Source organism: Bos taurus, chromosome 11 (assembly GCF_002263795.3).
Source record: "Bos taurus isolate L1 Dominette 01449 registration number 42190680 breed Hereford chromosome 11, ARS-UCD2.0, whole genome shotgun sequence".
NCBI classification, from domain to species: domain Eukaryota; kingdom Metazoa; phylum Chordata; class Mammalia; order Artiodactyla; family Bovidae; genus Bos; species Bos taurus.
This window is the reverse complement of record NC_037338.1, coordinates 104,188,420-104,200,092: the sequence shown is the minus strand read 5'-3', so window position 1 is coordinate 104,200,092 and position 11,673 is coordinate 104,188,420. Positions and strand designations below refer to the sequence as shown.

The 11,673-nt window shown below is 46.7% G+C and overlaps 1 protein-coding gene across 8 annotated transcripts in view; it reads left to right on the top strand.

Moving 5' to 3' along the window:
• ABO (ABO, alpha 1-3-N-acetylgalactosaminyltransferase and alpha 1-3-galactosyltransferase) overlaps positions 1-11,673 on the top strand; it is a 37,996-nt gene that overhangs the window by 14,733 nt on the left and 11,590 nt on the right. For 7 of the 8 annotated variants that reach the window (XM_059891214.1, XM_059891217.1, XM_024998590.2 and 4 more), the window contains 2 exon segments: positions 5,122-5,194; positions 10,571-10,618. In XM_059891214.1, coding sequence (XP_059747197.1) covers positions 5,122-5,194; positions 10,571-10,618 — 121 coding nt within the window. 8 annotated transcript variants of the gene reach the window in all.

Sequence of the window (11,673 nt, the reverse complement as noted above, 5' to 3'; positions counted from 1 at the left end):
ACAATAAAAATAATATGTGTGTGTTTTCATACAATTGGGTTTTAGATGCGGCTCCTTTATCAGATATGTGACTTGGAAATAATCTTTTCCTGGCTGATTTGTTTTTTTATTCTCCTGTGTTGTTGACAGAGCAGAAGTTACTCATTTTGATTAAATCCAATTTATGAATTTCTCTTTTCTGGTTATTGCTTTTGGTGTTGTATCTAAGAAATCTTTACCTAGTCCAAGGCCATAAAAGTTGTATTATTTTTTTCTAAATGTTTTATAGTTTCAGCTCTTATATCTTTGTCTATGATCCATTGCAGTTAATGTTTGTACATGGAACAAAGTTCATCATTTCTGTGTACAGATCGCCAATCTATACACAAGAAAATAAAGTCTGTCACCGCTTCCACTTTTCCCCTCCTATTTGCATGAGGTGGTGGGACCAGATGCCAAGACTTCAGTTTTTTGAATGTTGAGTTTCAAGCTAGCTTTCCACTCTCCTCTACCATCCTCATCAAGAGGCTCTTTAGTTTCTCTTTGCTTTCTGCTGTTAGAGTGGTATCATCTACATATCTGAGGTTGTTGATAATAACAATTGGTTTTTGTATGCTGACCTTGTATCCTGCCATTTTAAACTCACCTGCTCACTTGTTAATTCTAATGGTTTTTTTAAAATAGATTCCATCAGATTTTCTACAGAGATGAACATGTAGTATGGGAATACAGACCGATCTGCTTTTTCCTTTCCAATCTGGATGCATTTCTTTTCTTTTTCTTTTTTTAAAAGCAGCTTTATAGAGGTAAAGTAGACATGTAACAAACTACACATTAATTTAGAAACTATAGAATCTAATAACTTTGACGTGTACACCTGCAATACCCATCATGACAATTATGAAAATTAATATAACTCTCACCCCCCAAAGAGTCCTGTGCTCATTTGCAACTTCTCTCTGCCATGCTCTGCCCACCGCCATCCCCAGGCAACCACTGTTCTGTTTTCTGGCACTACAGATCAATTTGCATTCCCTAGAATCATATATTGGAGAAGGCAATGGCACCCCACTCCAGTACTCTTGCCTGGAAAATCCCATGGACCGAGGAGCCTGGTAGGCTGAAGTCCATGGGGTCGCTAAGAGTCGGGCACGACTGAGCGACTTCACTTTCACTTTTCACTTTCATGCATTGGAGAAGGAAATGGTAACCCACTCCAGTGTTCTTGCCTGGAGAGTCCCAGGGACGGGGGAGCCTGGTAGGCTGCCGTCTATGGGGTCACACAGAGTTGGACACGACTGAAGCGACTTAGCAGCAGTAGCAGCAGAATCATATATAAATGGAATCTTCCAGTAAGTACTTGCTCCTATCTGGATTTTTCCACACAGCATAATTTGTTTTAAACTATGATTGTAAGCTGGATTCATCTAATTCTCTCAGACACACAAGACGGAACAGAAGGCTCTCAAGTACAAAATCTCCCTATGCACTTGAAAATCTTCTCCATCCATTAAATCAAACCCAAACTGGGCATATCAAGTTCCCTTAAACATTGAAAATATGGGACACATAGAGTTTATACAGAATTATATAACACAGTGTTACCAAATTCATTGTAAACTTGTATAAGCTCAAGCTTTTGTTGTCTTTAATTTTTATTTTTTTAATTGAAGTATAGTTGATTTACAATATTGTGCTCATTTTAGGTGTACAGGAAAGTGATTCGGTATTTTATATATCAGATCAGATCAGATCAGTCACTCAGTCGTGTCCGACTCTTTACGACCCCATGAATCGCAGCACGCCAGGCCTCCCTGTCCATCACCAACTCCCGGAGTTCACTCAGACTCACGTCCATCGAGTCAGTGATGCCATCCAGCCATCTCATCCTCTGGCGTCCCCTTCTCCTCCTGCCCCCAATCCCTCCCAGCATCAGAGTCTTTGCCAATGAGTCAACTCTTCGCATGAGGTGGCCAAAGGACTGGAGTTTCAGCTTTAGCATCATTCCTTCTAAAGAAATCCCAGGGCTGATCTGCTTCAGAATGGACTGGTTGGATCTCCTTGCAGTCCAAGGGACTCTCAAGAGTCTTCTCCAACACCACAGTTCAAACGCATCAATTCTTCAGTGCTCAGCCTTCTTCACAGTCCAACTCTCACATCCATACATGACCACAGGAAAAACCATAGCCTTGACTAGATGAACCTTTGTTGGCAAAGTAATGTCTCTGCTTTTCAATATGCTATCTAGGTTGGTCATAACTTTCCTGCCAAGGAGTAAGCATCTTTTAATTTCATGGCTGCAGTCACCATCTGTAGTGATTTTAGAGCCCAGAAAAATAAAGTCTTATACTGTTTCCACAGTTTCCCCATCTATTTCCCATGAAGTGGTGGGACCGGATGCCATGATCTTCGTTTTCTGAATGTTGAGCTTTAAGCCAACTTTTTCACTCTCCACTTTCACTTTCATCAAGAGGCTTTTGAGTTCCTCTTCACTTTCTGCCATAAGGGTGGTGTCATCTGCATATCTGAGGTTATTGATATTTCTCCCGGCAATCTTGATTCCAGCTTGTGTTTCTTCCAGTCCAGCGTTTGTCATGATGTACTCTGCATATAAGTTAAATAAACAGGGTGACAGTATACAGCCTTGACAAACTCCTTTTCCTATTTGGAACCAGTCTGTTGTTCCATGTCCAGTTCTAACTGTTGCTTCCTGACCTGCATACACATTTCTCGAGAGGCAGATCAGGTGGTCTGGTATTCCCATCTCTTTCAGAATTTTCCAGTTTATTGTGATCCACACAGTCAAAGGCTTTGGCATAGTCAATAAAGCAGAAATAGATGTTTTTCTGGAACTCCCTTGCTTTTTCTATGATCCAGCGGATGTTGGCAATTTGATCTCTGGTTCCTCTGCCTTTTCTAAAACCAGCTTGAACATCTGGAAGTTCACGGTTCACATATTGCTGAAGCCTGGCTTGGAGAATTTTGAGCATTACTTCACTAGTGTGTGAGATGAGTGCAATTGTGCGGTAGTTTGAGCATTCTTTGGAATTGCCTTTCTTTGGGATTGGAATGAAAACTGACCTTTTCCAGTCCTGTGGCCACTGCTGAATTTTCCAAATTTGCTGGCATATTGAGTGCAGCACTTTCACAGCATCATCTTTCAGGATTTGGAATAGTTCAACTGGAATTCCATCACCTCCACTAGCTTTGTTCATAGTGATGCTTTCTAAGGCCCACTTGACTTCACATTCCAGGATGTCTGGCTCTAGGTCAGTGATCACACCATTGTGATTATCTGGGTCATGAAGATCTTTTTTGTACAGTTCTTCTGTGTATTCTTGCCATCTCTTCTTAATATTTTCTGCTTCTGTTAGGTCCATACCATTTCTGTCCTTTATCGAGTTCATCTTTGCATGAAATGTTCCTTTGGTATCTCTGATTTTCTTGAAGAGATCCCTAGTCTTTCCCATTCTGTTGTTTTCCTCTATTTCTTTGCATTGATTGCTGAAGAAGGCTTTCTTATCTCTTCTTGCTCTTCTTCGGAACTTTGCATTCAGATGTTTATATCTTTCCTTTTCTCCTTTGCTTTTTGCTTCTCTTCTTTTCACAGCTATTTGTAAGGCCTCGCCAGACAGCCATTTTGCTTTTTTGCATTTCTTTTCTATGGGAATGGTCTTGATCCCTGTCTCCTGTACAATGTCACGAACCTCATTCCATAGTTCATCAGGCACTGTATCTATGAGATCTAGGCCCTTAAATCTATTTCTCACTTCCACTTGTATAATCATAAGGGATTTGACTTAGGTCATACCTGAATGGTCTAGTGGTTTTCCCTACTTCCTTCAATTTCAGTCTGAATTTTATATATATACACACACACACACACATATAACATGTATATATATTCTTTTTCAGATTCCTTTTCCTTCTAGGTCATTATATAATATTGAGTAAATCTCTCTGTGCTATACAACCAGTCCTTTTTGGTTATCTATTTTATATATAATACTGTGTATATGTTAATCCCAAACTCCTAACTTATCCCTCTCCCCCCTTTTTCCTTTTGATAACCATCAGCTTGTTTTCTGTCTGTGGATCTATTCCTACTCATTTCGACCTTTTATAAGTGATACCATATATTTGCCTTTTTCCGTCTAACTCACCTCACTTAGTATGAAAACCTCTGGGTGCACCCGTGTTGCTGCAAGTGGCGTTATTTCGCTCCTTTTTATGGTTGAGTACCGTCCCATTGTACATATTCTTGTATACCTACCACATCTTCTTTCTCCATCCGTCTGTTGATGGTCATTTAGGTTGCTTCCGTGCCTTGGCTATATATATGTGAATAGAAATCTCATCTTCATGCCATTTTCATCTTCACACCTAGTCAAAGGAAGCAGACGTGTCTGTCTTTGGCCAAACGCGGTTCTTTGGTAAATGTTTCTGGACTGCACCCGATGTACATACTTTTCTTAGTTCACACTTGGGAGCCCCTCAGGCCGCTGCAACGTGAGACTTGGGCCTCTGAGACCCAGTGTGCTGGCCGCAGGTGGGGGCTTATTCAGGATGTCGATCAGTCACACAGTTGTGTCCGACTCCTTGCAACCCTGTGGACTGCAGCGCGCCAGCGTGGGGTTTGCTAAACGCACAACCTCCAGCCAAGACTGTATCAGCACATATGACACAGCTTCCTTCAAACATGCACGTTCCCTGGAGTGTAGCATCCTTGCAGGGTCTCCCGGGCCTGTTTCTGTTGTAGGTAACCCTGGTGGGAGCTCCTACAGCATTAGGGATTCAGGTATTTCGGAGGCTAGGAACCCCCTTGGCAGCTGGACTTGCGACCTTTGTCTCTCACAGTCCTGTGTCTCGTCACCCACCCTGCTGGTCAGCTCATGGCCATTGCACCTGCTTCTCTGGAGTGTCCACGTGGTCCTGGCCTCCAGGGGCCTGCTAATGAGCAGGAGTGCCCAGGCAGGTGCCCAGGGGCTGCAGGGCAAGGTTCAGTGGGATTACGGCTCCAGGAGAGGTTACAACCCACCTGCCCTGTGAGCGTAAAGGAGGGAGAGGCCGTCCCTGGCCAGTGCCTGATTTTGGCCTCGACAGGGTGACAGGCACCAGGTGACCCAGACTTCCTCTTCACAGATTTCTGGGGAAACCGCACCAAGTCCTGTCTGTGTCTGATCCTGCTCTTTGCCGTACTTCTGGGCTTCTACAGGTAAGGAGGATGGGACAGCCCGGGGCCCTGTGGAGGAGGGGACTCATGACCTAAGTGACCGGAGCAGGTGTGAATGGCGTCGTAATTCCCATCGTGCCGATCTCGTCAGGGCAAGGCTGAGGCGCCGGTTCCCCTCCAGCACCTTGCTCTGCTCCCAGGTGGTTTACAGGCGTGGCTGTAACTGCAGGTGATGGGCTCACCTGGGAGGTGGGTATAAATGTGACTGCGGGTGGGGAGGGCTCCGGAAGGCAGTGCTCATAGCTTTTTAGAAACACCAATTACATCAACAAAAGGGGCTCACAGGGCTTCCCAGGTGGCACTCATGGTACAGAACCTGCCTCCCAATGCAGGAGATGTAAGAGACGCAGTTTCGATCCCTGGGTTAGGAAGATGCCCTGGAGGAGGACACGGCAACCCACTCCAGGGTTCTTGCCTGGAGAATCTCCATGGACAGAGGAGCCTGGCGGGCTACCGTCCACATGTTCACAAAGAGTCGGACACGACTGAAGTGACTGAGCACACAGGCACGCATGGGGCTCACGTCGCACTTTACACAAATTTATGGAGAATAGATGACAGCTTTTCACTGCATTGGAATACACTATTTTATGTTTTAAAACAAACCTGGCAGCTGTAAAAGTGTATTCCCTTCAAAGAAGCTAGTCAATACTTTTTCAGTACTCTGGTTCTTATTCCACAAGAGGGTGAAATTACCCCCAGACGCAGTTGCGCAGTGAGTGCCGAATGTTTATTTACTGTTTCAGACTGCAGATTGCATATGTATTTAGTTGTTAGTTGTTAGAGCTATATACACTTTGTCACTGATGACTTTTGCAAAGAAATGTGTTAGAAAGAGCCTCCATTTATGGGGTGTTCATTCTGTGTGATGCCTTGAGGGGAATGCATGATGGGTCTTCCAGGCTCTCTCCACAACCTGTAAGATAGTCATTACTGTTGTGGTTTAGCCACTCAGTCGTGTCCAACACTTTTGTGACCCTGTGGACTGTAGCCTACCAGGCTCCCCAGTCCATGGGATTTCCCAGGCAAGAATACTGGAGTGGGTTGCCATTCCCTTCTCCAGCGGACCTTCCTGACCCAGGGATCAAACCCGAGTCTCCTGCATTGGCAGGTAGACTCTTTACCACTGAGCCACCAGGAAAGCCCAAGACAGGCATTATTATTCCCATTTTATACCCCAGGAAAGGAGGCTCCAGAGGTTAAGGAATGAGACCAAGGTCATACAGTAGGAAGTGGCAAGGCCAGGGTGCCAGCCCCTCCACCAGACTCCAAACCCAGGTTGCCGGGTCCCTCAGGGAAAGTGTACCTTAGGATGAGCATCCAGTCTTAGGGCTGACGGCCTAGGCATTGCAGGCTTTGGAAAACAGAGTGCACGCGCAGCGGGACAGGCCTGACGCTCACCTCTGTGAGCGTTTACTGAGTGCCTGCTTTGAGCCTGGTGGTTTGGAGGGCACCAGGATGCCAGTGTCCATGGGACGGTCCTTGTTCTGAAGGATGTCAGGTCTGTTAGGAGAAGACAGGTGCCAGGCAGTTACAGGTGACTGGCTGTCACAGGAGTGGGTACAGGATGTCCTGGCACTCCTGGGAGGGAGACCACCCCTCCTTGGTCTGCCAGCATTGGACTTACTGGGGCTTCCTGGAGCGAGTCTTGTCTGAGCAACAAAGCGAGCTCATCACATACACATCTGGTGCAGGGTCGGGAAGGGTGGGACATGCCTTGCGTGGGGGCTGTTCGCTTGCACAGGGCCCCTCCTGAATTGCTGCGGCACTGCCCTGGGCGCCCATCTCCGTCTCAGAGCCGCCTCTGTCATGCTGTGGGTCTTGGGGCCACGCTGGTCCCGCAGAGTCACTGGCAGGTGGCCAAGCCTCCATCCGATCGTCCCCCAGCAGGAGCGCTCAGTTCTCTGCAAGCAGCCTGTCCCCATATCTGATTCTTAGAACAAGTGCTCAGTTCAGTCACTCAGTTGTGTCCGACTCTCTGTGACTCCACGAAGCACAGCACACCAGGCCTCCCTGTCCATCACCAACTCCCGGAATCCACCCAAACCCGTGTCCATTGAGTCGTGATGCCATCCAACCATCTCATCCTCTGTCATCCCCTTCTCCTGCCCTCAATCTTTCCCAGCATCAGGGTCTTTTCAAATGAGTCAGCTCTTCGCATCAGGTGGCCAAAGTATTGGAGTTTCAGCTTCAGCATCAGTCCTTCCAATGAATATTCAGGACTGATTTCCTTTAGGATGGACTGGTTGGATCTCCTTGCAGTCCAAGGGACTCTCAAGAGTCTTCTCCAACACCACAGTTCAAAAGCATCAATTCTTCGGCTCTCAGCTTTCTTCACAGTCCAACTCTCACATCCATACATGACTACTGGAAAAACCATAGCCTTGACTAGACGGACCTTTGTTGGCAAAGTAATGTCTCTGCTTTTGAATATGCTGTCTAGGTTGGTCATAACTTTCCTTCCAAGGAGTAAGCATCTTTTAATTTCATGGCTGCAGTCACCATCTCCAGTTATTTTGGAGCCCCCCAAAATAAAGTCAGCCACTGTTTCCACTGTTTCCCCATCTAGAACAAGTGCTGGAATTGCATAAAGATATTCTTCCTTATAACACAAGGACCCCAGGGAGCCCTGAGAGCCGTGTGGCACATTCTGGGTCGTGCCTTCAAGAGTCTGGAGACACCCGTGGCCATGTCTTGCAGCTTCCCGCTGTAACTCAGCTCTGAAACTGCTCATCCCCTCTGGACTCCCCCTATTTCCATAAAGTGCCCAGGTCTGGCAGCCTGTTGAGTCTGGGGTCTGACCTCTCTTCTTTTTTGTTGTTTTTGGCCAAACTGCACAGCACACAGGATCTTATTTCCCCGACAAGGGTTTGAACTCAAGTGCCTTTAGTGGAAGCTCCGAGTCCTAACCACTGGACTGCCAGAGAAGTCCCTGACTGCTCTTCTTTATCTAATGCAGCCTTTTTGGACTCTTCATCTAGCAGCCTCCTCTTCTATATTATTCGTGTTTGTGTTCAGTCGTGTTTGACCTTTGTGACTCCATGGACTGTAGAGTGCCCAGCTCCTCTGCCCATGGGATTTCCCAGGCAAGAGTACTGGAGTGGGTTGCCATTTCCTCCTCCAGGGGAGGGATCAAACCCAAGTCTCCTGTGTCTCCTGCATTGCTGGCGGATTCTTGGCCTGCTGAGTCATCAGAGAAGCTCATCTTGTGTTTAGATTTCATTTCATCTTCTCCCCACCCCCTCATTTTTGTCAGGCTTTATCTTGTCTTTTTTTTTTTTAAAAAAAAAAGAAAAAAAATTAATAAATATTGACATCCAAAAGAGTCATCTTGAACTGTGGTGTTGGAGAAGACTCTTGAGAGTCCCTTGGACCGCAAGGAGATCCAACCAGTCCATCCTAAAGGAGATCAGTCCTGAATATTCATTGGAAGGACTGATGCTGAAACTGAAACTCCAATACTTTGGCCACCTGATGCGAAGAACTGACTTACTAGAAAAGACCCTGATGCTGGGAAAGACTGAAGGCGGGAGGCGAAGGGGCCGACAGAGGATGAGATAAGTGGATGGCATCACTGACTCAATGGACATGAGTTTGAGTAAACTCTGAGAGCTGGTGATGGACAGGAAGGCCTGGCGTGCTGCAGTCCATGGGGTCGCAAAGAGTCGGACACGACTGAGTGACTGAACTGAACTGACTGACTGAAAAGAGTCATCTGACTTCTGAGATAAGTTTTCTTCTAGAGCAAAGTTTTTAAAAGATTGGACTTTGCCTCAGAGATTCCTTTCATAATTTTTTATGGCTGTAGAATTTTTACATTTTTTGCTTGCATACAACTTAAAATTCAATCCTGGTTTGAATATGAACACTTTCCAGCAAGCTTCAAAAGCTCCCAGGGACGTCCCTGGCACTCCAGTGGTTAAGACTCCATTCTTCCAGTGCAAGGGGCACAGGTTCAAGCCCTGGTTAAGGAACTAAGGTCCCCACATGCTGTGTGGTGCTCTATGTGGCAGGGTTTCTGTAAAACAGAAAGGAGGCTGGTTCTCAACTGTAGAGTGTACGCAGATCACTTAGGGAGCCTGTTAAAAGTGGAGATTGCTACACATACACATCCCCTCCACACACACACACTCCCCTCCTAACTGCTCAGGTCTGGATTCAGGAAGTCTGGATTTGCCTCTAAAAACAATTCCCCAGATGATTCTGATGCTGGGGTCCCCTATCCACAGAGACCAAGGCCATGAGCAAGCTATTACAAGCTAATACTTACAAGCTATTCAGTTCAGTTCAGTCCAGTCACTCAGTCATGTCCAACTCTTTGCGACCCCATGGACTGCAGCACGCCAGTCTTCCCTGTCCATCACCAACTCCTGGAGCTTGCTCAAAATCAAGTCTGTTGAGTCGGTGATGCCATCCAACCATCTCATACTGTCAACCCCTTCTCCTCCCACCTTCAATCTTTCCCAGCATCAGGGTCTTTTTCAATGAGTCAGTTCTTTGCATCACGTGGCCAAAGTATTGGAGCTTCAGCTTCAGCATCATTCCTTCCTAAGAATATTCAGGACTGATTTCCTTTAGGATGGACTGCTTTGGTCTCCTTCCAGTCCAAGGGACTCTCAAAATTCTTCTCCAACACCACAGTTCAAAAGCATCCATTCTTCAGCGCTTAGCTTTCTTTATGATCCAACTCTTAAATCCATACACGACTACTGGAAAAAACCATAGCTTTGACTAGATGGACCTCTGTTGGCAAAGTAATGTCTCTGCTTTTGAATATGGTGTCTAGGTTTGTCATAGCTTTTCTTCCAGGGAGCAAGGTTCTTTTAATTTCATGGCTGCAGTCGCCAACTGCAGTGATTTTGGAGCCCAAGAAAATAAAGTCTCTCACTATTTCCATTGTTTCCCCATCAACTTGCCATGAAGTGATGGGGCCGGATGCCATGATCTTTGTTTTATGAATGTTGAGTTTTAAGCCAGCTTTTTCACTCTTCTCTTTCACTTTCATCAAGAGGCTCTCTAGTTTTTCTTTCTGCCGTAAGGGTGGTGTCATCTGCATATCTGAGGTTCTTGATATTTCTCAAGTTATTAGTTAGGGTGATGACATGGGGTTAAAGTAGGGTGAAATGGGGGAAGAGGGGATTAGAGCACCGCCTGGGGGATCTGCCTGTGCACCCCATTCTCTCCTTCCACCCGCGTGAGATGTCCCACTGGCTCCACTCGGGCCCCACACCTATTTTCTCAGGAGCCGGAGACCAAATGATCAGAATGCTGTGTTGAAGTCTCAGCCTCAAAACTACAGCCTGTCCGCTCTTCTCTTTCTGGTGAGGACTCAACTCCACACTCTTTTTGTCCCCCCAGCAACGTGTTCAGCCTGATCCCCAGAAGACAGACAGAAAAGTCTCAAAGGTAATGGATGGGTCTTTGGAGTCAAGGTGGTTCCTTCTAGAAAGATCTAGAACAGAAATAAAAATAGAATATGCAATGAATTGGAGGTCCTTATAATGAAAGAGGCACTCAGTTCTCGACAGATTCCGAGTTCCTCTCTCTACCATGTTTTCTCAAACCTAAAAAACGACAAAGACAAAATCCTGTTTTCTGTTGGAGAGGACCCCTTGATGGCTGGCAGCAGCTCCAGGCCCAGGTATGGGGACGAGTAGTGACCAGTGTTCAGTTCAGTCGCTCAGTCGTGTCCGACTCTTGGCGACCCCATGAACCGCAGCACGCCAGGCCTCCCTGTCCATCACTAACTGCTGGAATCTACCCAAACCCATGTCCATTGAGTCGGTGACGCCATCCAGCCATCTCATCCTCTGTCGTTCCCTTCTCCTCCTGCCCCCAATCCCTCCCAGCATCAGGGTCTTTTCAAATGAGTCAGTTCTTCGCAATAGGTGGCCAAAGTATTGGAGCTTCAGCTTCAGCATCAGTCCTTCCAAAGAACACCCAGGACTGATTTCCTTTAGGGTGGACTGGGTGGATCTCCTTGCAGTCCAAAGGACTCTCAAGAGTCTTCTCCAACACCACAGTTCAAAAGCATCAATTCTTCAGCACTCAGCTTTCTTTATAGTCCAGTGACCAGTATTGATTTCATGTAAAGCCATCCCCAGTGGCCAGTCCGTGACAGGGCGCCCTCTGACCCTCTTAGCACCCAGATGGGGAAAGGCTCATTTTTCCTCCCAGAGCTAATTCTTCCGCGATCGTCAGTCTCTGGCTGACCGACAACAGATAAGGTGAGCGCTCCTGACCAGCCTCCTGCAAGACCCCGCAAGGCAGAACCTCGAAGTCAAGTCTGGCCCCGCTCCCTCCTCTGTTCAGGCCTTATGCTATGCTATGCTATGCTAAGTCACTTCAGTCGTGTCCGACTCTGTGCGACCCCATAGACGGCAGCCCACCAGGCTCCCCCGTCCCTGGGATTCTCCAGCCTTGGGGCCCAGCAAATCCTTGCTGAGTAGAAGGGTGGATGA